The 25,849-nt window shown below is 44.2% G+C and overlaps 1 protein-coding gene across 2 annotated transcripts in view; it reads left to right on the top strand.

Moving 5' to 3' along the window:
- ELAPOR2 (endosome-lysosome associated apoptosis and autophagy regulator family member 2) overlaps positions 1–25,849 on the top strand; it is a 139,788-nt gene that overhangs the window by 109,155 nt on the left and 4,784 nt on the right. For both annotated transcript variants that reach the window (XM_073328674.2, XM_073328675.2), the window contains exons 12-21: positions 800–902; positions 1,435–1,572; positions 4,730–4,993; positions 5,682–5,855; positions 7,253–7,442; positions 10,430–10,526; positions 11,407–11,508; positions 18,091–18,217; positions 19,470–19,648; positions 20,372–20,537. In XM_073328674.2, coding sequence (XP_073184775.2) covers positions 800–902; positions 1,435–1,572; positions 4,730–4,993; positions 5,682–5,855; positions 7,253–7,442; positions 10,430–10,526; positions 11,407–11,508; positions 18,091–18,217; positions 19,470–19,648; positions 20,372–20,537 — 1,540 coding nt within the window. The remainder of the gene's footprint in view (positions 1–799; positions 903–1,434; positions 1,573–4,729; positions 4,994–5,681; positions 5,856–7,252; positions 7,443–10,429; positions 10,527–11,406; positions 11,509–18,090; positions 18,218–19,469; positions 19,649–20,371; positions 20,538–25,849) is intronic.

Genomic DNA, 25,849 nt, shown 5'->3' with positions numbered 1-25,849 from the left:
GTGTCTCTGAATGTGTGTGTGTCCTCTCTGACATGCACAATCAGCTCTCCTTCACAAGGGTCTTGCCTTCACTAGGAAGAAGGGTGTTCTTTAACATGTGATGGAGCTGCAAAGCAGGGGACTACAATTCCCGTGAGCCCCCTCCCCACCGTACATCCCCTTTTTCCTGGCTATGCAGGGATTATGTTTCCCATTAGCCTCCTCCCCATGCACTTTCCCCTTCCCCTGGCCAGGTAAGGAGGAAGGTCCGAAACGGGAAGTGGCCAGCCTCTGTTTGGAGGTGGGAACCACATGGCAGCAGGGAGCTGGAGAGAAACCCCAGAAATTGTGGACAGAGCTCCATGTGGAACGGGCTGTGGCTGCCAGTCCTCACAGCTGTGTGCATGTCTGCATGGGACTTATGGGGGAGCAGCAGTGGCTGGGCAGGAAGCCCGTGCAAAGAGGCCCAATGAGACACACTAACTGAGCCTGCTTGGAAACCTGCAAATGCTTTTTGCTTGAATAGAAACTGGGCTGGAGAGAGCACCCCAGGCATTAGGCCTGAAGAGCCCTGACAGCTGACTGGACTGCCCCAGGGATCCAGACAGGTAAAACTGTATGTTCATTGTAAAAGAATAATGAAAAATCACCCCCTGAATTGAAATAGTGATATCAGAACGAAAACCAGTTACATTAGGACAGGTTTCATGTGAGTGAATTTCTTCACCTCTCCTGTTGATTAAAAAAACAATTGGCATAATTGAGTGCTGGGTGTCCTTAGAGCACCTGTTAAATATTTCATTTCCTATCTGTTAAACAGACCTCCAACATCAGTGACAGGGGCAACCGGGGCAGAACTAGGACGAATTACTTTTATTTTTGAGACCATCTGTTCGGCAGATTGCGTGATATACTTTATGGTGGTAAGTGAGACCTCTGTTTGTATGGCAGAGGGATATGATCTTGGTCTTCCACATATCTCTTTCATAGTTGTATATGGGCATGAATTAGCTGGGTTAGGTTTATTATCACGAAGAGTAAGTGTGGCATTAGTTTAATATCTGCAGTGCCCTTGAAGAAGTATTTAACTGCTGCTCTCCCAGGGCTTCTCCATCACTCATGGTAATGATCCTGTTCTTTTCTGTTATCTGATTATTTTAAAGAAAATGACAATGGACTAAATTCTGCGTCATTCAATCCATTGGCAAAACTCCCATTGACTTCAATATGATCGGGGTTTGACCCCACAAGTATAATAGTATCGTGGTTCAGGATACAGAGCATGGGCATTGCACTCAGAAAAGTTGGGTTCTATTCCTGATTCTGCCACTCACCCACAGTGTAACTCTGTGGAGTTGCTAAGGCCTCATAGCTATAACTGTAACACACTGGCATTTAATATTTCACAGCTTCGTTCCACAGTATTGTTTTTAACTCTCCTGTGTATATTTTTAGGATGTTAATAGAAAAAACACGAATGTGGTGGAATCCTGGGGCAGGACGAAGGAGAAACAATCTTACACTCACATTATCTCCAAAAATGCTTCCTTCACATTTACATGGGCCTTTCAGAGGACAAACCGGGGCCAAGATGTAAGTATTATATGCTTGCTTTAAGTAGAGTATTTAACAACATAGCCTCCTCTTGACATTTGCTCGAAGTGCCCAGAACTTCCACTCCACTCCAGCTTGTTTCTCAGTTCATTTATAGAAAAAGCTGGCAGATGGTAGACCTCCTGTCCAACTTAACTGCCTCTTTCTGCCATCTGGATTTGTGGTTGTGGATATATCGGACTTCCAATAATGGCTGAGTAGGGAGATGGAAAGTGGATGGTTAAAAAGGAAGAAATGACATAGAAAATAGCGAGGAGCTGGAAAAGTTGCGTACATTTCTAAAAGCAAAAGACCTGAGGTGATCTCCAAAAAAGGTTAATGATCCAATTGACTCCCCCAATTGGAAGGGATGTCCCTCATTTCAGATCTAAATTTGCTTCCATCTGACACAAAAAAGGTGTTGTCTTGCTTTAGTAATGGTAGCGAGTGACATGAAAAATGCTGAATTGGGAAACTGAGGAGAGAGAAAATGTTATGGATGCTCAGGGAATGAATCCCACTGCATAAGCTTCCTGCACTTGCACTTGTACATTATCCATCCTGTTATGTCTTTTTCAGCACCTTGCATTTGGGCCATGATTCAGCAAGGTACTTAAGCACATGCCTAGCTTTGACCTTGGGAGCAGCCCCACTGGAAAAAGTGTGAAAGAACTGTCTGTGCAACTATTCTCATGCTTGAAATTAGGCATCTGCTTAAGAACCTTGGCTGAATTTGGGGCTTTTGGCTTTATCAGGTTTAGAGGCATGTTGGAGAAGTTCTAACTTGCTTGAGCAGCATCTACATTGCAATTAACCCAAGGTCTCCTTAACCCTGGCAGTGTTCGGAGGCAGTCTTTATGTGCAGATGAACTCTCCTTGGATAGATTAACCTCTGAAGGTAGCACAATGCTTTTCTTCAACATAGGTTATGCATTAGTAGTTGGTTCATCTCTTCCACCAAACTCAGCCCATTGAACGAACGTCTTCGTTGAGGACAACCCAAGGAAGATCTCATCGCGTATTTATCTTTGAGTTTTCCCGTGTTCTTTATAGATTATTCTGGAGTAATGAGGCACTGTAACACCGTATCTTGTCTCACATTCATAAGCCAACTGGTAGTGAGACTTCCTCTGCCAATAGTTCTTTTGGGGTTTTCAAGGTAGTTTCACTGATCGTGGCCTGGTGCCCAGTGTCCCAGGCAGTAACAGGGGTAGTGAATCTTCCCTCTCTCTGTATAATCTACACTGAGGCAGTTCTCCCACAATTTTCATTTCAATGTCCTTTTCCTAAATTTTCGGTTGGATTTTAGTAATTGTGAGAACTGAAGGAGTGACAGCAGTCAACCTTAAATGTGGGCATGTGCAGTGCTAATCTGCACACATAACACTGTTAATCTACCATTACAATCCTGGAGCTCTGTTCAGCAGAGACCGCCATTCATGCTGGTGTGTTACAAATTCTGTGCTGGTTTTGTAACATTAGGCATTAGCTCTTGGAGCTAGTTGGAGGGCACCAAGCATTGCACCGGGGGCTTGAGATGAATCCCAAGGTCTTTGAAAGCAAAAGGCTAGCACATTCATCTACTCCGCCACAAACCAAGAGAAGCTGTTCCTTTGTTATTGAATTGAGCATGCAGGCCTGCTCAGTCCAGTAAATATTGTTAGGGGCAGTTAAGTGCCATAGCTTTCTGCTCTCTCCTCTTATCCCAACTCCTGAATGTAGGCCACCAGCAGATTGCTCCACTGTGATTATAGTGGCTCTTGCAGTCCATATTGACTAGTTAAGGACCACTTCTATACCAAATATACATTGTTTCATTTATAATACAGAATAAACATGCACTGTTGGAATTAAGACCAAGTCATCACCATCAAACAACTGCTTCGTAGCTTATGTGAAATGAATTGGTAAAGCAGTTCTTAGTAGACAGATCACAAAGCCACTATCACCAAGTTGGCACCAGGGTTAGTAATCTCAGTAGAGATAGGACTGTCTCAACATGGAGACTAGTTCTCCATTGGGTACCTTGGTGATGTGATTGTGAGCAACCATGTCTTGCTGCTGCCTTTTCTGAGGTAAAGGACTTAGCCTCCAGGTCTGTCAACCCAGCACAAAATTCATGTTAAACATTATTTTAAACGGTCAAAAAAACAAATGACAATCCCTTGCCTAATAACATTCCCCTTTTCTTCAGCCTCAACACATGATTTAGCTAAACAAATGTATATACATTTCTGGTATGATCTTCTTATCCCTTAGATACGAATTTAGGAATTACGTGTAGACCAGTCAGGTGCTGGTAATCATATGCTGTTAGAAGCCAACCTTATGGACTTCAGATGGAAACAGACTTGCAATACTACAGCCTGTGAACTTTCTAATCTAGAATGAGGTGGAGGTGGAGAATGGCCAGGAGTTTTAGGCATTTGTCTGTCAATTGAGGGAATGGTCTGAGCACACACTATCAGTCTGGAACCTCTGAGTTTTATTCGTTGCTCTGAAGTTGTCTCTTCCTGTGACCTTGGGCAGTGAATCTTCCTGCCTCAGTTTCCCCATCTGTTAAATATGAACTCACCAAGTCACTGTTCAGAAAAGCATCTCAAGCAAGGGCTCAAGTGCCATTAAAGTAAATGGGATTTAGGCCCATTGTAAGCCAGTGGGTCAACACACCAACCAGTGCATTAAATAACATTTTCAATAGTAGCATGACTTCAATCCCTTCTCTTCAGGGTTAAGTTTCATTTTCCAAATCAAACCAGTTAAACGTAAATCAAACAGACAAACTAGGCCCCTTCCCCTGACCCAGCCTCTTCTGTAAGAGCAAGTATCACTGGTATCATAATAAACTAAGCTGCTTGTTGGCCTTTTATCTTAGTCTGCAAGTCACCTGGTCCTATCACCTGATCCCTTGCCTCAGCCCCATCACCTGAGCTGCAGCATATTAGTCACAGATGGGAACTAAACCCAACTTCCTTAAAGGGCCTTCCCACCCTGTGACACACATGTTTAAAGCTAACTGCATGCTTAAATCTATATTTGGGGCCCTACTGCACAGAAGATGAGTATTCAGGATTCTGATTATGCTATAGTATAGCTGAACTATTTAAAGTGTGACTCAAAAGTAGCTCTGGGGTTATTTCTCCTGCGCTTATTTCAGAGCAGGCAATTCATACACGACGTGGCAAAAATCTACTCGATAACGGTGACCAATGTGTTGGATGGAGTTGCCTCGTCTTGCCAGGCCTGCGCACTGGGGTCTGAACAGTCTGGGTCATCCTGCGTACCCTGTCCTGCTGGACACTACATTGAGAAGGAAACCAATCAATGCAAGGAGTGCCCAGACAACACATATCTGTCTATACATCAGGTGTATGGCAAAGAGGCTTGTATCCCATGTGGGCCTGGCAGTAAAAGCAACAAGGTACAGAGATTGAAAGTGGTTTTAACCCTGACTAAAGGCAGAGATGGGAGGTTGTAATATAAGCACTCAAGGGGCAGGTCTTACTGCTTCACTGTAGAAATGCCACCAGGTTGCTTGTCCTGCAGTGTAGTTAAAACCAATGTTTCATAGCTCCAAATTCATCCCTGGTGTAACTTCTGTTTCTAAACGTGTGATGATATGCTATATTTGTGTTTCTGTGCGTCCCACAATGTGCAATGAAACCCCCATCTAGTCCATCTGCAGGGATTGAACCCAGGACGTTGGGATCCAAAAGCCCAAGCTTCTACTGGCTGACTGAAAACACCAGATCCATTAGTGCAAAAGTAGTAACGGATTTGTAACCTGCTGCATGTTATCTAGCTGCTGTAGGGGACAAAGACCAACACTGGATTAATCGGGCTTACATAAACTTGCCACTGGCCTCTGCTGGCTAGAATTCTAGACTCACATCAGATTGCGATATAATGGTGGTAGCCTGCAGCAGATATAAGCTGTGGTTAAAATAGTTTGGAACAGGAGTGGGAGCTCTCACCTCACCCACCAAGGCGGAGGGGAAGATGTGAGCCAGGGAGATAGGAGGGACTCTCCCTTTACTTTTCGCAGAGGAAGGGGAGTTGTTGTGGGTCAGTAGCTGTCCTGTAATATTTACCTTCTCTCCTTCCCAAAGGACCATTCCACCTGCTTCAGTGACTGCACACTGTCTTACCTCATGGACAACCAGAGCCTGAATTATGACTTTACCAACCTAAGTGGGGTAGGGTCATTAATGAATGGACCCAGCTTTACATCCAAAGGGACAAAGTTCTTTCATTTCTTTAACATCAGCCTGTGTGGGAATGAGGTGAGTGTTGGCTTTTGCAGGAGGGCGGGGCTAGCCTTACACTCAGTGTTTGCATTTCCGGACATTGATATGTTGCAGTATCTCACTAGTCATTTGGGGCTTGATCTTCGGTGGTGCTAGCAGTCCTTGGCTTTCTCAGCTACTAACACAAATGGGCCCTGCATAGCACAAGCACTTTCTAGTGGGCTTTCAATCCAGCCCTGAGTGCGGCTGCTGTATATGGCAGAATGATTCGCTGGCGAGGGCCCAGGAGTGCTGATGGCTGAATTGATGCACAGAAATGGAGCTTGCTGACGCCGTAGCCTCACTGATTTTCCTTTGCTCTCACGCCAGGGGGTCTCCTAAATCGTCATACACCTGAGTTTTCGGCAGCTAATGTGGTGTGCCGCTGAGCTAGCAGCTGAGACTCTTTGCTGTTGACTTCTTTCTTCATGGCCCCAGTGTTTCTGTCTATGGAGCCCCTTGATGCCCAGCTGTCTGCCAGCATGCGCTTCCCGTGCCTGTACTTGACTTTCTGTTTTCAGACTTTTGGAGCAGTGGTGAAAAGCGTTTAACTGATGCAGTTTAAAACCAGGATTTCCAGCAACAGGGGCTTAATCTGAGTCTTGAAATGTACCGACACAATGCTAGTGTGGACCCTGATCTGTCAAAGCACTTAAACCCATGCTTAAATGAAAGCATCTGCCTGATCCAGCAATGCACTAAGCACCTTTGTAACATTAAGCAGGTGAGTAGTCCCATCGTCTTGGAGTGACACACGTGCTTTGAGTTAAGTCTGTGCTTAAGTGCATTGCTGGATCAGGAACATGGAGATCTCATTAGCTTGCAGAATTGGGCCCCTCATGAGTAAACTGCTTTGTCCTTTGTTGCTGTTGCTCTAAAATTTTACTGTAGGTCTGCATGGAAGGATATGTATGACTCCATGAGACACTAATGCAGGCTTGTAGGCTAGAACCTAATATACATTCATTTATGCTTTGCATGCATTTATACTCTTTCTGAGAACAGCTTTTCCAGATTAAACCCCAGATAATGAGGTACTTTACAGTGTATCATTAATTGGTTAAGGGGAAAATGCTTCTCTTTTACAAGGCATTTTATTATGCTTTTCAAGTAAACACCATGTTGTCAAGATAAACAAATAAAGGTACATAGTATCACAGGTTCTGAATAATACATATGGGAATGCACAGGGGGTAGGTGACTGGCTGTTTTAGAATTTGCACCAGAATTTAATAGAAAGCTTCATGATGGCAAAATAATGTTGCATGTTGTCTCTTTCTTGATGACAGTTGCTAATGGGGAATCAGCACCTTCTATGTTTGCATCCCCTCCCTCCCAAGGCTGCAAATCCTGCCGGAAGTTAACACCTTCCCTTTCTCGTTTAATATCCATAGGGAAAGAAGATGGCAATTTGCACAGACAATATAACAGATGTCACAGTAAAGGACATGGTAGCTGAATCAGAAGACTATTCCAGCTTGGTGGGAACTTTTGTATGCCAATCTACGATCATCCCGTCAGACAGTAAGGGGTTCAGAACAGCACTGGCTCTGCAGTCCAACAGCCTTGCTGATACATTCTTAGGTACATGGTTTTGTGCCTTTTACTTTTTGTTCATGAGGAAGACTCTGCAAGCTGTTCCGCTGCAGCTAAGAAAAAGGGCGATATTGTTTTATGCACATATATGCATGTTTTATTATAATCCTGCAAAACCTGTGCGCATCAGTGGAGATTGCAGTGGCTTAGCTTCTCTGTGGAGAAGGCCCACTATTTATTAGTTTGTGCTTGGTCACTGGTCTGGTGGTGCAGTTCAGACCAGTTAAGGGCTGTGTCAGCACTTACCCTGCAACCTGCCATGCTGGGATGCTCAAAGCCAGCCTGCAAGCACACAGGTGACACCCTAAGGGTATGTCTACACTTAAACCACTACAGCGGTGCAGCTGCGCCACTGTAGCACTTCACTGTAGACACTGCCTATGCTGACGAAAGGTGTTCTTCTGTCAGCAAAGGTAATTCAACTCTCCAGATCAGTAGCTAGGTTAATGGAAGAATTCTTATGTTGACCTAGCGCTTCTATACTTGAGAAACATAGCTATGCCAATGTAAGTTCCCAGTGTAGACCAGCCCTGAGTGTCTGTGTGCTAGGCAGCTCTGACCCCAGCAGTTTGTCTACAGCCCTGCTCTGGCTTCCACCAGCCTTGGTTGCAACCAGCAGGGTGACCCCAACACACTCGCAGTTCTGAATTTCCTCAAACTGTGTGCCCTGAAGTGTCCATCCCTCACCTGGACCACTCAGAGAAATAATAAGATTCGTTGCTCCTTTAAAGAGACAAAAGCATGTTACAGCTTGTTAACTTAACTGGGGTAAATATACCCTTCCCTGCAAACACAGCACTGAGTTCATTTATAGAAAAATAAACCCAAATTATTAACAAATATACGTAGGATTAAGTGAGTTCACATATATGGAATGAAAATAGAAACAGTTACAAGTAAACAATAGAAAATATAAATTCTAATGGCTAAGACTTAACAAGCTACAGTCTTTGTTCAGGATCGATTTCTTACCAATCTTTCTTCTTTCCAGTCATGGCTGCCTTTGTCTCAGTCAGGACCTTCCACAGAAACACAAGTGGCTGGTTTCCCTTGTCTTCCTAGGTGAAAGATCTTTGCCTCAGCAGGTTTCTCACCTATATTCAGTTTCCAGAGACTTCAGTCCCCCTCAGTTGAAGGACCCATCTTTCTCAGCAATGTTCCCTTACTTCTGTCTTGTGCTGGATGCCAGCACGGCTTTCTGTGTCTGCTTGTATCTTCCAAAGTTCAATGATCTTGTTTCAGTAAGCAGGATGATCTCATACTGTTCTTCCCTTCCTGTGATCTTCCCATCCCCATGCTGATTTGCATGTAAATAAAACTGCCATTGTTTTTGGTCACACCTTGCTTAATTTCATTGGAGACAGGTAGATAGCTACCTTCCTTCCTGTCTGGGTAAAACCTGTTTCTCCCTTTATGTGGTCACAGATTGTAAAGCCCAGTATCAGTGAGTATTCACAGTTCCCGATACAGTGCTAATACATGCATTTCACAATTATATTAATCACCAATGTGTCATTAGCTTTCAGAAAAGACCTGACTTGATACACTTTTATAACACAGTAATCAGTTGATTCAATTGCTTATCACCTGACGTTCAGACCCTCTGTCTTTATAGCCCAGATAAAGTTTCTTTTCCGTGCTGGAAGCTGTCTCCTCCCTCACTTGTTAGCTTGATCACTTTGTTTATCTAATATGTAAGTGGACCTTCCTTGTCTTTGCTTGACGACCGGGCTGGTCAGAGAAGCAAATACACGTTCCGTTGCCCAGGGCAGACCTCTTTACCAACTCCCCCTGACATGCCTGGTTTAAATACATTTTAGTCATAATTCCAGCATATATCCCTAACTCTTAATACATACCCCATATATGCATCACACAAGAATACCAAGGCTCAGTGAGTTATTAGTTTTCCAGTGACATATGACATGACATCTATTAGATACCGATTATGACATAAGTAAGCATCTTTGCTCCAGGGGAGAATTAAGTGGCTACTGGTCTATACCATTAACCGATTTGTTTTTCCACTGTGTCAGCTCAGCTGTGTTGGCCAATGCAAGGCAGAGAAGAACAAAAGCTCCTCCCATTCCCTGCCTTTCTTCTCCTCACCTGTGCAGAAGGTGGAGCTGCAACACATGGAGTTCATTGTCTCCCATACTACCCCATGTAGGCCCCCAACCCCAAGGGTCACAGTGCAGGGGGATAAGGGAGCTGCTTAGGAATTTCAGCATGAACTAATGGGATAACATTTATTGAAAAAAAGTTTGTGAATTTGTCATAGAATCATAGACCATCAGGGTTGGAAGGGACCTCAGGAGGTCATCTAGTCCAACCCCCTGCTCAAAGCAGGACCAATCCCCAATTTTTGCCCTAGATCCCTAAATGGCCCCCTCAAGGATTGAACTCACAACCCTGGGTTTAGCAGGCCAATGCTCAAACCACTGAGCTATCCCTCCCCCCACCTTAGTTTTGCCTGTCCCCTTACTTTTGCCTGTCTCTAGTGGACTAGGGCCATCCTCCTCATTAAAAGTACAACCTCCCACGTTGGCAGTCTCCGCAGACACAGAATGAGCATGGAGCACAAACTTTGAACCCCCAAGAGGCGGTATAGGGAAGCTCACACTGTTAATTCCTATGCAGTCCCTGTTATTTAGATAGAGGATTCCACTCGTTAGGGTTGTACACATGGAATCCTCCACAAACTACACATTCCCTTTGAAAAATGTAAAACTCGATCTCATACAGTGAATTTTAGTATTAGCTCTTTGTTTTATTGCATGCCCTTCGATAATGGGTAGAAGTTCACATGGTTTATTTTAAAAAATTGTGCATAATGTGAAATTACTGGACAAATTCTTAATTAGCAAATCAGATGCCATTCTGGAAAGCACACTTTGTAAAGTACAAAGCATACACCTTTCAGAAACCACATGCTTAATTTGTTCTCTTTTTTTTTTGTTTGCTGTTATTTTTAGGAGCTACGGTTGAAACCACACTGGGAAATATTAACACTGAAACAGAAATGTTTCCACTTTCTCCAAGGACAATACCTGATGTGAATTTCTTTTTCAAGTAGGTGGAAAATTCTCCATAGGAGGAACATCAGGGCTCTTTAATTGTTTAAAAGGAATGTAGACTTAGGGGGAAGGTCTTTAAGGCACTCTTCCAGGGCTCAGACTGATAGGCCTGCTGATGAGTAGGTTGTGAAAGCAGCTAATGCAGCAGCTTGCACAAATCTGAGTTATTCCTGATTTACACAGAGGAGAGCCTGGATATTTCCAGGTGCCATCTTCAACCTTGTGTTCTGGGCCCTGGCCTCTCCTTAATTTATTTTTTAAATGTGTGCTTTACATTTATATACTTCCTTTTGCATTTATTTTTATTTTTACATTTTTGTTACAAAAATGAACTGGAGAAAAAAAAACACTTAGTTTGAGACATGCTCAGCCTACAGTGTCCTCTTCTTAGTTTGTTCCTCCAGGTAATATTCCTACCAGCGACCCTGCTTTGGGTAAGATTATTGTAGTTTTAAGCCATTAGCCTACAGGGGGCAAATTGATGCAACACATGTCATTCGCCAAGTCCTGCCTACCTTCTGCAATTGCAGGGAAGTGTAGTTTGCAGCTTCCTGGGCTAGTGGGGTGAATGAGTCGACTGTAGTATTTCCTGCAGAGTAACATTCAGACCATGATCTCTGTGGTTATGATTTTCTAATACTGTTATTTTGGACTGTGGGGGAGCCTGTTCCTCAGAGACAAGCCCAGTGGTGACTTGGGTCAGAATGGTTCAGCACTACTGGAAATCAGGCAGAGTCTCCAGACTCTCTAGATCTAGGTGCGTACATAGGCAGAACTGTGTGCATACATGTAAATATGCATTTACTGTGCAATATGTAATTTTTTTAAAAGTAAAATCAATATTCATTGCAAACTTTGCTCTTATTTCATATTAGGTCTTCTACACTTACAACCCCCTGTGAAAATGGACGTGCAACTGTTGTGGTGATGAGGTGTAATCCCACCAAACCAGGCCAAGGCGATATTTCAGTCCCCAGGTATTTAATTACGTGTCTTACAGTAGTGCCTAGATGCCCGGTCTTCTTAAGCCATCCTTGGCAAAACTCTTTTAGTTGCCTTATATGTGCAAGTCGTGAGAAGTGCTTCCTCCCATCTGTGACTGTCCAGGAGATCGCACACATTTCTTCCAGGTGAGTACCTGGCCACAGTGATCCATGTATACGTCAACTCCAGGTGAACTGCTGGCAGCACATTCTAGCTATTGCTGGCTCCGAGGTCCCTGTGGAAGCCCTAGCAGACACCATACACAACAGCCTGCTCTTAGACAATAAAGCCAGGAAAGAGCGCACGATAGGAGTGTATTTAACCTCTCTATTTTGTACTCGGGCAACCTCTACTTGAATATTGTGTCCAGTTCTGGTGCTCACAATTGAAGAAGGATGTTAATAAATTGGAGAGGGTTCAGGGAAGAGCCAAGAGAATGATTAAAGGATTGGAAACCTTATAGTGATAGATGCAAGGAGCTCAATCTGTTTAATCGAACAACGAGAAGATTAAGGGTTGATTTGATCCTCCCTGGGAAACATAAATTTGATAACAGAGGGCTCTTCAATCTAGCAGACAAAGATATAAAAAGATAGATAAATTCAGACTGGGTAATCAGTCATTGAAACAATTCACAAAAGGTCCTGGTGGATTCTCCATCACTGGAAATTTTTAAATTAAAATGTGGATGTTTTTCTGAAATATAAGCTCTAGTTTAAACAGGAATTAAGTCAGGGAATTCCTATGGCCTGAGTTATACAGAAAATCAGACTACATGACCACAATAACAGGTTTCAGAGTAACAGCTGTGTTAGTCTGTATTCGCAAAAAGAAGAGAAGTACTTGTGGCACCTTAGAGACTAACCAATTTATTTGAGCATAAGCTTTCGTGAGCTACAGCTCACTTCATCGGATGCATACTGTGGAAAGTGTGGAAGATCTTGTTATATACACACAAAGCATGAAACAATACCTCCTCCCACCCCACTCTCCTGCTGGTAATAGCTTATCTAAAGTGATCACTCTCCTTACAATGGGTATGATAATCAAGTTGGGCCATTTCACAATAGTCCATTGTGGCCTTATAATCGCTGAATCTGTGCCAATACTTTGTCTGCTCCACTGACTCCTAGAAGTCTCAGTCACGGACCCATTGTGCTAGGTTCGGTACCAACAAAGAACAAAAAGGCAGTTGCTGCCCCGAAGAGCTTACAGTCCAAGATAAGACCAGACGTAGAAGATAGGGGAGTACAAGGAAACAGTGAGACTGTATTAGCCAGCATGACAAGCAGTGGTTTCAGCATGCCAGCAGACTAATTGTCAAATGTTTTGTAGGCATCACAGGAAAGGGCAGTTTTAAGGAGGGTTTTAAGCCCTTATAGGGTGGGGCCTAGTGTGATGGCATGTAGGTCACCCCAGTGTGCCCCTTTCAGTTAAGCATGGTGCCACAGGTCAGTCCCACCTGACTTCCATTCATCTGGGATATAAGCAAGTCCAGACAGAGCTTTTAGTCAAAGTGCCCCCCTTTCTAGGGATCCCGTTTATTAATAAAAGCCATAAGCATAAATAGGCCCTTACTTAGAGATACCTTGGGCATGCATCCTCTCTGGCTCCTTCCTTCAGGACAATGGGTTCAAATACAGCAATAGCAGATTTAGATTAAATCTCAGGAAATCTTCTGAACTGTAAGAACAGTGGGACAATGGAACAGACGCCTCGGGAGGCTGTGGAAGCTCCTTCACTGGAGGTTTGCAAAAGGAGGCTGGATAGCCATCTGCCTTGGATGGTCTAGACCAGTGGTCTCCAAAGTGGGGTGTGCAAGACGATCGATTTGGGGGCGCAACAGGAGGAGCGCCACCGGAGCAAAAGGGCTGCATGGCAGGAGGAGCACTGCCGGAGGGAAAAAAAAGGGGGTGGGGGCAGTCCTGAGTCCTCCGGCCCGTGGAGGAGCAGTAGCAGCCTCGCAGCCGGCAGCCGGAAAGAAGCGGCACTTTCCCCTTCAAAGCCGGCCGGAGAGAAGTGGCACTTTGAAGGGGAAAGCGCTATTTCTCTCTGGCTGCGCGGCTGCCTCTGCTCCTCCTGAGTCCTCCAGCCCGTGCTCGCAGGACCGCATTCCTAAAGGGGCTTTAGAGCTGCAGGCCAAGGCCCCGGGGACCCCTTAGCCCAGGGCTCTGAAGCCCCTAAAGCCCCTGCATTCCGGGTGGCCCTGCCTGCCGTTGCGGGGCGGGGGGGGGACGGCTCCCAGAATCACAGCTCCCAGAATCATGGCCTTCAGATCTTTATGCAGGAGTCTCTACTACTCTGGAACTGGGTTGTATTAATTAGTCCCTCACTCTTTCCTTAAACAGGAGTCTCTCCAGCTCTTCTCCCTGGAGCTGAGTTCTGTTGATCAGATTATTTAATTCTTCTTAAACAGGAATCGTCAGATCTCCTCACTGGAGCTGAGTTATGGGTTAACCAGCTGTAGTGCTTTTACAGCTTCTTCCTCTGCTGATCCCTTGTCCTTAATCAGACTACTCAGCAGGCCAGGTTTTCCCCACTGGGAGCTCCTTGTGTCTGCCCGGTCATGAGGGAGGATGTCGCATTTATGCTGGTCCCTGTCCCCCAGCTCATCCCCAACTGGCTGGGGGAGAGGAGAGCCTTGCCCACCCCCTCTGCCAATCTCTTGGCCCTGGGCCCCTTAAAGAAACAGTAAGAGGATTTTTCCCCAAACGCTTCTTTCTCCCAGGTCTGCTTCCTTGCTCCCCAGTATCTCCCGGGCCCTTGCATATATAATTACCAGAGATCAGGATGAGCCTCATTCTGGCCACCTTCAGGCAAAATGCAAAGACCGTATTTTTGTACAAACCATCCCCTCAATTTATGGAAGAAAAGATGATGATGATGATAGGAAGGATGATGCAGAGGTTAGGGTGTTATCTTGGGATTCAGGAGACATTAGTTCCATTGCCTGCTCTGCCACAGACTTCCAGTGTGGCTCTGGGCAAGTCCCTTAGCCTCTCTGTTCCTCAGTTCCCCATCTATAAAATGTGGTACTTCTCTAACTCACAGGGGTGTTGCGAGGATAAATACATTAAAGATTGTGACGTACTCAGATATTATGGTAAAGGGGATCATATAAGTATCTTGGATGGATTGAAGAAGATCGTGATCCAATAACAGTTGAAGCAGAGCATTTAATATCAAAGTAGACATCTGTATTTGTAACAAAAATGTCTAAATAAGCAGTGCCTGCTTTGTAGTTTATTCCTGGTTTAGCCAGGGTGTCAGATGGAAGGAGCATGGGAAATAGGCCTACCAATGTTCCTGAGAAAATACTCTGTGATCCAGAGGTGGTGTTCTGAATTAGTCAAATCAAGGCAAGTGAGGTTGGTCTTCTAGCTCTCTGGATTTTGTTAAGACTTCAATAGCTCAGACATAGGTGAGAGGTTTATCGCAGGAGTGGGTGGGTGAGATTCTGTGGCCTGCGTTGTGCAGGAGGTCAGACAAGATGATCATAATGGTCCCTTCTGACCTTAATATCTATGAGTCTATGAAAAATGTGTGACAGATTTCAGGGTGACACTACAAATCTCTTTTAAGTCAGTTTTTGTATGATCCAGTTTTAATGAACCAATATTTTTGGCTGCTGAGTAGACTTCCAGTTACAGTCACTGTTAGAATCAATCTAGCTGCCAGTCACAACAATTGAGCAAGTGTCATGGAAGTGCAGATGGTATTCTGTTCTACTAACTGAGTATGAAATAGGGCCATTTGTACTTCTCAGGTGTGTGGAGAAGTTGTTACCCGTTCAGTAGGCTGGTAAACATCCTTCCGCTAATTAACTGTTACAGAACATGTCTGCCACTTACGGAGGAAATCACTCAAAGCATCACAATTACAGCAGCAGAAATCAGATTTTCGGCATCCCATACGGAACAGTCATCTTGGCATGAGAAAGGAGTGATAAAAGATTTTATACAGAGCTTCCATGTGATATGCGGAAGCTGAGAGGGATGTAATTGATATGAAGATGGCTCTCCATAATATGTTGGAGATGTAGAAATCAGCTTCTCTCCTCCATGTGTAAGCTATGTAGAGGGGAGGTAAGTCAATTTGCTTACCAATTCTGTGCTGCAGACCGTGCACAGACCTTGAATTCCTATCCTTGCAAGAGACCACAGCTGGATTTTCTATAGGAACTTTTCAAATACTAAAAGTGGAAATTATAATCGGATTCTTTTTTTCCCCTCTGCTTAGGAATCCTGTACCAGTCTTTACCATAAGACAGTTATGCACGCACACACAACTAGTGATTTCAGATTCCTTTTTATGAATAGCACTCCAAAGAGAAAACCTTTCAGCACAGAGATAAAACCTTTCAGCGTTGAGATCCACCCCTCAGATCAGTCTGGGTTACTGCTGCCTGCTCTATCTTCTCCCTGCAGGGCTGGACTGGATCTCACTAGTGTTCACAATGGCTGCCAGTTTTGTACCCCTGCCAGAACTCACTACTGATAAGGTGGGGGGAGGGGGTGGGAATGTGTGTTCATGTAGGAATGTCTGCCCTTAATGAAGCCTTCCACACAAGCTTCAAAACAGCTACCGAGCATGGTTAACAACTTTCTGCCCACCCTTTAGTGTGCTAAAATGGCAACTACTTTGCAGTCACTCAAGGCTCTGTATTGTCACCTTGTCTGGGAATGTTCCCCTATCAACTCAGAGCAAGTAGAAACAGCAGCTGTAATTACTGCAATAAGTGGTTTTGCCTGAACACCTTGAAATAAGAAAAAGAAATGGGGTTTACATAAGCTTCTGGATATTGGGGTGGCAGCAGTGGTGGGGTTACCCACAATGTTAATAGAACATTGGGGTTCTGTTTCTATTTCACACAAATGTCTGTAACTGTAGGGGAAATGCTAGATGTTACTAGAAAAATAGTTTGTGACAAAATTTAACTTTTTTGCTGCCAGTGGGGGGTTACACCAGGGATGAACTCTGTCCAAATATATATAATTGTTTCTAGTAATGTATAGCTTTCCCTCTGTAATTCTAGATATTTGCCAATGAAATCATTGGAGTTACATCAAGGATGAATATGACCTGCTATTTTTCATATAAATTTTGTTTCTCAGCATTCTTCAAATATAAAATTTATTCTGTAAAGAATTCAGAGTCACTAGAGCAGAGGTCTGTATTACCTGGCCACCTAGTGGTAGCTGTATAAATTATGCTGATGAAATACAACTGTAAATTTGACATCTTTAGAGAACAGTGACATCTACTTTTAAACAATTGACAGCTTTCATTTAGGAGTGGCAGGTATTGGGGTACAAAGTTAAAATGGCTGAGTCCACAATTTTCAAAGGTGGATACTCATTTAGGTTGCCTCAATTTTGGCATGTCCAACTTGAGACATCCCAAATCATTGGCCACTTTTGAAAATTTGGCCTTTGGTATCTAGCAGTGCATGGCAACGTGGCTCAGTTAGTCAATTAATAAACCTTCATTGTTTAGGTTTCAGAGTAACAGCCGTGTTAGTCTGTATTCACAAAAAGAAGAGGAGTACTTGTGGCACCTTAGAGACTAACCAATTTATTTGAGCATAAGCTTTCGTGAGCTACAGCTCACTTCATCGGATGCATACCGTGGAAACTGCAGCAGACTTTATATATACACAGAGAATATGAAACAATACCTCCTCCCACCCCGCTGTCCTGCTGGTAATAGCTTATCTAAAGTGATCATCAGGTGGGCCATTTCCAGCACAAATCCAGGTTTTCTCACCCTCCACCCCCCCACACAAATTCACTCTTGTGTGGGGGGGTGGAGGGTGAGAAAACCTGGATTTGTGCTGGAAATGGCCCACCTGATGATCACTTTAGATAAGCTATTACCAGCAGGACAGCGGGGTGGGAGGAGGTATTGTTTCATATTCTCTGTGTATATATAAAGTCTGCTGCAGTTTCCACGGTATGCATCCGATGAAGTGAGCTGTAGCTCACGAAAGCTTATGCTCAAATAAATTGGTTAGTCTCTAAGGTGCCACAAGTACTCCTCTTCTTCATTGTTTAGTCACTCTAATTCATTGATTGGAACACATCAGAAAGACACCCTCAAGTACAAAAGATATACATAAAACACAGTTATGAAGTCAGAAGTTGATTCAACTTCATCTTAGGAAGTGCTTTTTAAAGATATTAGAAAATATTTACAAAGCTGAACATTATGGGCCAGATTCTCCCCTTGGGTATGTTGGTGCAAATCTGGAATAACTCCAGTGCTTTCAGTGACTGCTTCTAGTCTAGTCTATAAGGTTTTATATTAGCGTAGTATCAGTGGTATCTGGCCTCTTATTGCCAGATTAATTTGCGAGACTAACACCTTCTTTATTTGAAGCTAGATATTTCGCTGATTGAAAAAGCTTTCCCTGGGCTTTTTTGGTTTGTTTTGGAAATGTTGAATCAATGAGTGGTCATTAATTATTATTAGTGTTCTTGAGCAGCAGGCTGGAGGCATAGAATCCAGACCAGTTCTCCTTTCCCCGGAATGAAACCTGTGTCACAAGTGCTAACCAAACTTTGCTTTTCTCCTAGCGCATGCCCCGTTGGCACCTGTGATGGATGCACCTTCTACTTCATGTGGGAAAGTGCAGAAGCCTGCCCTTTGTGCACAGAGCATGACTACCATGAGATTGAGGGAGCTTGTAAAAAGGGATTTCAGGTAGAGGACTGATGCCTTTTAGTCAAATTGGATGAGTTGTGTAGGCTTGGGGGTGCTGTTAAACTGCCTGTGTAAGAGCCACAGGGCTAGATTGTGCCTGTACATCACATAGCCATGCTGCTCCAAGAGCAGACCAGGGAGAGATTCACAATTCATTCCTACTCCCTCTTTGCTCCCAGGAGAAGTTATCTGCTACTGGCCTTCTCCATTCGCAGATTACTAACCCTTCCCCATTCCAGATCTGCTCTTCTGACCACGTCAGAGGCAGGCTCCACCCATTCCCCTCTCTGTCATTCCCAATCTCTGCTAGCCTGTGTGAGGAGCAAGCATTGAGGATACAGCCTTTGTCCCCTCCCCGTGCCTGCAGCCATGATGCAGGGGAGTGCAGTTGGGTCTCATTCCAAAATTATTCTTACTGTTAAATTGCAGGTTACTAGGCCAAGCCATTTTGGAGACATGGGCTAGATTCTGCCCTGCACGAGAACTCAGCCCAGCACAGGAGCAAGGGATCGGGGCACTGGGGAGCCCTGTTACAGCTCCCTGATAATTAGGGCTGTCCCAAGCCCCTGTGTAGTATAGAGTAGCTGCCACACTGCTCTAGGGGTATGTCTACACTGCAATCGGAGGCATGATTGCCGCTCATGTCGATATAGCTGCACTAGCTTTAGCTAGCACAGAAGACACAGGAGCATGGACTAGTCTGATCAGAACCAGGGTACGCGCTGTTGCAACAGTGCAGCCTTGCATCGTCTTCACTGCTATTTTTAGGGAGCAGGCTAGATTGGAGCTAGCATGGGTTAGCCTACCTGGGGTGCAGTCACACCTCTGATTGCAGTGTAGACATACCCTACGTTGCTCCACTGGGGTAGGGTCCTGGACGTCATAGCCAGACTACACCACACCTACTCCCTTTACCCTACATCTCTTCTCCCAACACATTCCTCTGTGCTGAATGAGGGGGGGCCATAGGCAGAGGACCTGACAGCAATACACTTGTGCCAGCAGGGATTTCTCCCGGGCATTTACAGCCGGTATACGTCCCTGTAGTGTATGGAGAAAAGGTACTTAACCCAGTGGAGAATCTGGCCATGATACGATAAATACAATATTTTTTTGAAGTAAATAACACCTCTATTTTCAGTAATTTCTCTGCCTCAATAACATGTTGTTGCCTTAACCTCAAAATGTCCACAAACGTTCTCTACATTCACATCAACTTTTCTGTATTCTTTCTTATTTGTTTTTTTGAAAGGAAACCTTATATGTCTGGAACGAGCCAAAGCAATGCATGAAGGGGATTGCCTTGCCTGAGAAAAGGGTCAGCACCTGTGAAACCATGGACTTTTGGTTAAAAGTTGGAGCAGGTGTTGGTGCATTCACAGCTGTTCTGCTCGTAGCCTTAACCTGCTACTTCTGGAAGAAAAATCAGAAGTAAGTATTGTACTGGAGGTGACATACAAAAATAAATCAAAAGCGTGATCCAGAGCTCATTGAAGTCACTAGAAAAACTCCCATGGATTCCACTGGACTTTGAAATCAAACCCTAAAGCAGTGTAGGAAATGTCATACCTAGTCAGTCCAGTGGTCCACTTAGTCCAATTTCCTGTCTCCAGTAGTGGCCATAATAGATGCTGCAGAGGAAGGTGCAAGATACCCTGAAGTAGGCAGTTGTGGGATAGCCATGAGAAATTTCCTCCTAACCCCTGACAGAGGTTGGCTTAAGGCTGGAAGCAATAGAGATTGGTAAAGTCATAGATTTTAAGACCAAAATGGACCATTATGATCATCTAGTCTGACCTCCTGCATAATATAGGCCACAGAATTCTACCCAGTGTTTCCTGAATCAAGCTTACAGTTTCTGCTTGGTCTTGAGTGTATCTTTTAGAAAAAGTCTAAAAAAAAGTCTTTGATTTAAAGACTTCATGGGATGGAGTTTGTTCTCTTCTAGTCTGGAAAACAGGAAATGGATGAGTTGCTACTGCAGTTCTAGTCATGCTTTCTTACTTCTGGTGCTTAAAATATAACTTCAGATTCTTTATAAATGCTTAACAAATAACCCTGCGGAATAGCTGCAGATACTGTTCTGACCACCTGCACTGTTGCAGCTAGAATATGGGGTATTAAGAAAGTAACTGTCCAAGTTTGTACCTTTAGGTTGGAGTATAAATATTCCAAATTAGTGATGACAGCTAACTCGAAAGAGTGTGAGCTTCCAGCTGCTGACAGCTGTGCTATAATGGAAGGAGAAGACAACGAAGAGGAAATAGTATATTCAAATAAACAGTCATTGCTGGGAAAGCTCAAGTCATTGGCAATAAAGGTGAGAATTAAAATTATTATTTTTTATTGACACTGATGTAGCACGGTTAGTATAATGTGGCTAATTAGCTCATTTTATCATTTAGTTGGGTTATTGTTGTGGTTATGTTATTTCCTATGCAATCACTGTGTGATGAATAGATAGAAGTAGGACAGGATTATACGAATATAAATTTGACAAGTATTTAGGAGTGATAAGTGTGTATTAGGTATACAAGTAAGATAAGGCAGTAATGCAAGGCGTACAGGCTAAGGGCTGAAAGATTTCAGCTTAGCCACACTAGGCCTCAGGCTTAAGAAGACTTGACACGAGTGGGCGACCTAAGATTGACTTTATGCCTGTAGGGTTACCTGCTCCTAAGGGCATTCTGTGCCAAAATATTAAAAATTCTGCACCAAAAAATTAAAAATTCTGCACACATTTTAAAATTCTGCAAGTTTTATTTGTCATTAATTAAATGCAGAGGCTCCAGCATGACAGTGGGGAGCACACGCTTCTGGCTGCATGAAGGTGGGAGATCACTTTGCAGCCCCTCCACCACCCACCCCGGGACATGGACTGAGCGGTGAGCCTGCACACTGTCCCGACACCACAAGGCGTGGACCTGCCCCAGAAACACCCTGTGGCCCTGCCCCTCTGCACCAGGTACACCAGGTGTGGGGCAGGCAGGCTCAACCAGGCAGGATCCAAGTGTGAAGTGGCTCAGTGTGGGGGGATTCAGGTGTGGAGTGAGAGGGTTCTGTGTGGGAAAATCTGGGTGCAGGCAGCTCAGTCGGGGGTATAGGTATGGGGAATCTGGATCCACAGAGTGGGGAAGTGCAGGGGAGGGAGTGCATTGGGGGGAAGTGCAGGGGCAATGGGACTCTGCAGGGGTTCCAGGTGAAGGTGGTTGGGGCTCAGCGGAGGTGTCTGTGTGTGGGGTCTAAGCAGGAGAGCTGGGGGAGTGGGGTTTAGTGGGGTGGGGGTCTGGGTGCAGCTAGTTGGGGGTCAGTGGCATGGGGCTCTGGATGTGGAGGCTCTGAGTGGTGCGGGGGGGTGGGGCTCGTCAGTGTGGAGGTTTGAGCATAGGCACCATCTTTAAGAGTTGCCCCACTCTGCCCTCATTCAGCGCCTTCCCCCAAGACCTCCATGCCCCACTTCTTCCCGCCCTTGCTCCTTCCCCTCTTCCCCAGCACCTCCTGCATGCTATTGAACAGCTGAACCATGGCAGATGGGAGGTGCTGGGGGGAGGGAGAGGCACTGCTTTGTGGGGCTGCCGGTGAGTGCTGAGCACCCACTATATTTTTTCCGTGGGTGCTCCAGCCCTAGAGTACCCATGGATTCGGCATCTATGGGTTTGAGTGCAGGGAGCTCATTGGGGGTGGTTTGGGTGCAGGGGTGGGGATTTGAAGGGAGGGGTCTGGGTGCAGGGGGGCTCTAGATGCAGGGGTTGAGGTTCAGTGGGGTAGGGTTTGGATATGGAGGGGTAGGGAGGTTCTGGGTATACGGGGTGAAGCTTGGCGAGGGTGTCTGGGTATGGGAGGTCCGGATGCATGGAGGTTGGGCAGATGGGGGAGCAGCTCCCCATACAGTGACCCCTTCTCCCGCAGCTGAGGAGCGATGGCAGCAGGAAGCAGGGGAGGATGCTGAGATTCTTGCAGCTGGGGGAGGTTTCTGGGGGTGAGTCTGACACAGCCGCAGCCACTCCTTGCAGGGGAAGAGGAAGTCCCATCCTCTCCTGCCTCCAGCCCAGCTGGGACTAGCAGCTGATCCCAGCTTAGGGTAGGTGCCACTGTCTGGGGTGTCCCCAGCCTCATGGTGATTTACCTCTGTGCCGGCTGCTCTGGGTGCCTGTACTGCTAGGGAGTGCTGCATGACTGCTTTTGCAGCTTCCCTGTCAGTAAGTAATTTTTCTGCAGGGAAGCAAAGAAATCTGCAGGGGACATGAATTCTGCCCACACACAGTGACACAGAATTCCCCCAGGAGTAAAGGTTACAAGATTACTGTTCTGGTGATGTTCCAGAAAAAGAGACCAAAGTGTGCCCATCTAGACAGCAAGGCACCTGACCACAGGTCACCATGGAAACATGTTTACATAAATGCTAATGAGAATAAGGGAAACTCAGAGAACAACCTGTGTAAAGCAGAGCACCCCAAAATGGATGGGGTGTGGAAGTACAGATAAGTAAAAGAAGTTGGAACCTTCATGCATAAGCATAAAGTGTTAAGCTTGGTCAGAACAACAAGATAAAAGGGGTTGGTTGGTATGGATAGGGTGGGAAGACCCTGAGGGAAGACTTCATTGTGATGACCCCAGCAAGAAGCACTCCTCTATTGATGACCACCTGTTGAAAGATCCATCAAACTCTGTAATATCTTTGGATATCTGAGTATGAATACAGCATTAGAGAGTGCATGGGATTTCTTAGGTTTTTATATATTTGTTTGTGATTGTAACTTTATAAGTTACAAGTAAAAAATCTTGTTTGTGGTCCCTGTATTTGATCTTCTGTGCTCCTAAGAGTCCCCCAATCTAATTGATCTGAAAACTGTAGCACCACAGGAGCCGAACTCACTTCCTAGGGACACGACAGTTTAACACAGAGCTCTTTGTTCAATTTTAAAAAGAGGCTACACTAACTAACCTGCAAACGCACACATCTATAGATTCACCGGGCTTCTTTAGTGTCAATGGCACTGAGTTGCAGGAATCTCTCTTGCCCAGAGAACTTATAACATGGATCTTCAGAGTATGGACAACAACTGAAAAGAGTTTGTCTAATGGACACCTCACACAGGTCACCTCTCATTGCTGATTAAACATCATTACAGGGGCTTCCATAGGAATTGCTTACGTGAAAATTAACATTCTGAAGGCACCAAATGTCTAGCTAGTTCTCCATGGTTTATCTGTAAGTGCTCTGTAGACCACTGGAAGTCCATAGACCACAGTTTCAGAACGTGGGCTTCCAACTATACATGCACATCTGCAAATGCTTGGTGTAGCGCTTACTGCCCTGATAAATCCCAGCCATTTCAAGGGAGAGCACAGTAGTAAGCGGTAGTGTTTGCAGGATGGGGCCCTAAATTAGACATAGCCAAAAAAACACAAGCCAAAGAAGAGGGAGGGTTGGGAGATTCTAAGGGTCTGAGCTTGCAAGTCCTTTTCCAAAGGCCCAAAGACATCCACTGCTTCAAAGTGGTTCAGGCCAATAGTGCTGAGTACAACTGGTTGAAACTTTTCATTTGAAACTTTTTTTTTCTTCTGAAAGATGGCTTTTTTTAAACTGAAAAGTTTCACAAAAAGCCTTGTGTTTTCAAAATTGTCCAGTTTTTCATCAAAACCCCAAATTTCAAATGTTCAGATTTATGGGGTTTTTGCCTTTCTTGTCTCTGATTTTCCTATTTGCCACTGAATGTGACAGAATGAATGATGTGTAGGGGTATCGCCTCCTGCCCCCCTTCTTTTCTTTTTCTCCATTTTAATTTTTTCCCTTCTGCAACTTTCCTGTATCTTAAACTTTGGAAAAATTAGAAGGGCCAGATGAAAAAGTGTGTGTGTGGGGCGGGGAGGGAGGAACCCCGCATTTGGACATCATTCATTTTATTGTAGTGAGTGGCAAGAAGGAAAAAAGGGAATGGGAATATAGCATATTGAAAATTCAAAATTTCAAAAATGTGATTTTTTTTTTTAAAAAAAAGCAAAATATTCCCTCGCTTGCTCCCTCCAAAAAAGATTCCCTCCCCCCATTTTGAACCTTGCAAAAAAGAAAATGTCTCAGAAGTGTTGATTTTGTGAAAGCTCTCTGCTGCTGAGTGTAGTGAACATTGCTGACTACCTCTGCTGCTGAACATAGTGTTTACTACCATGAATAGTCCTGATGAGTTTAAAGGCTTGTTTGATGAAGTGTGCAGAGCTGGGCCTGTAATGATTAGAAGAAGAGAGGAAGGATTGCTGGAAGAAATAGATTTCATAGTTCAAAAGTAAGCTTAGTGCTTAATATTAAGAGTAGCGATCACTTGCACACCTGTGCACTGTTTTCAAACAGACTATTCTTAACTCAAGTTCCTATGTTCATTTTAACGGGCTTCCCTGCACACTGTTACCTTTTCAAATAAGCCTGTCAGATATCTCTGGCTTTTTTTTTCTTCCATCTGCTGGATAATCAGAGCTGCCAAACTCAGCCTCCAGGACCTCATTAGCTTACTCAAGTCTGCATCCTATATCCCTGCAGATAACTGGGATTTATTATATATTTTTTCAGAACACATGTAATAGGCATCATTCTTCATTAATGCAAAAGATGAGAAGTATAACTTCTTTTAAAAAAACACTGAGAAAAGAGAGAGTAAAAAATATGGGGGACATGGACAATGTAAAGATTTAACAACAGAGAGAGAGAGAGAAAAAAAAAATCAGAAATACATAAAAGGATCAGACCCGAAGTGATTACTTTTCTGTGTTCCAAAACTTCTCATGAAGTTACTGAGAGCTTTGACTAGATAAGAAATGCAGAGCTGAGCCCCTAATGTAAAAAAAGGAAACATATTTATTTGCAGTATTATTGTAATAACCCAGAATGTAGGAATTGCTGTGCTGGATCAGGCTGGGTGGTGCAGGAAACCCTGCAGTAGGCAACTCTGGGAAAATCTGACCCCGCACACGCATTAGGTCTCATCGTAATAGAGATTGATTTAAACCCCAAAGCGTGAGTTTAGTTTCATGTCTCTTTCCAAAATATTTGTTAGCATTAAGTAGTATAGTTGTAGATTTGCTTGCCTTCCATATACAGGTCCACTCCCTTTTTTAAACAAGGTCTGTATCGTAGTACACCAAGAAAAGTTTGGTATTTGTATTAGCATTCTGAAGGCCTAATTTAATCAATGTGTTAAGCTTCTACAGTTGCAGGAGTCTCAACCTTTTCCCACCAATAACCTCAAAACCACCTGCCTTTTTTCTTCTCTCCAGTATCCTGGAGTTCTTGTCCTCAGCAACCTTCTGTGGCAATGAGATCCACAGTCTAATTACACATAGGTTGAAAACATATTTCCTCATCAGTTTTGAGTTTGCTACCTTTTACATTAATGACTCTTTTCGCTCCAGCTAGAATCATCTACAATGTTGTCAGTAAAATGCTGTGCATGAGAATCAACTTGGGTGTACTCACAAGGGGTACATTATAGGGCAGGCTAGAAAACAACAATTCCACTTCAGGAAAAAATTTGAGGTTTTGAAATTTGTTTTCATTCTGTGGTACTTTTTTTTTTTTAAACAAACGAGAGATTTTGATGTGCCATAGAATAGCTAACGTCCTAGTGGGTAGGGCACTCA

This window comes from Lepidochelys kempii, chromosome 1, assembly GCF_965140285.1.
Source record: "Lepidochelys kempii isolate rLepKem1 chromosome 1, rLepKem1.hap1, whole genome shotgun sequence".
NCBI lineage: Eukaryota > Metazoa > Chordata > Testudines > Cheloniidae > Lepidochelys > Lepidochelys kempii.
Note: the sequence above shows the minus strand (reverse complement) of the source record. Positions and strands in the feature narration are given on the sequence as shown.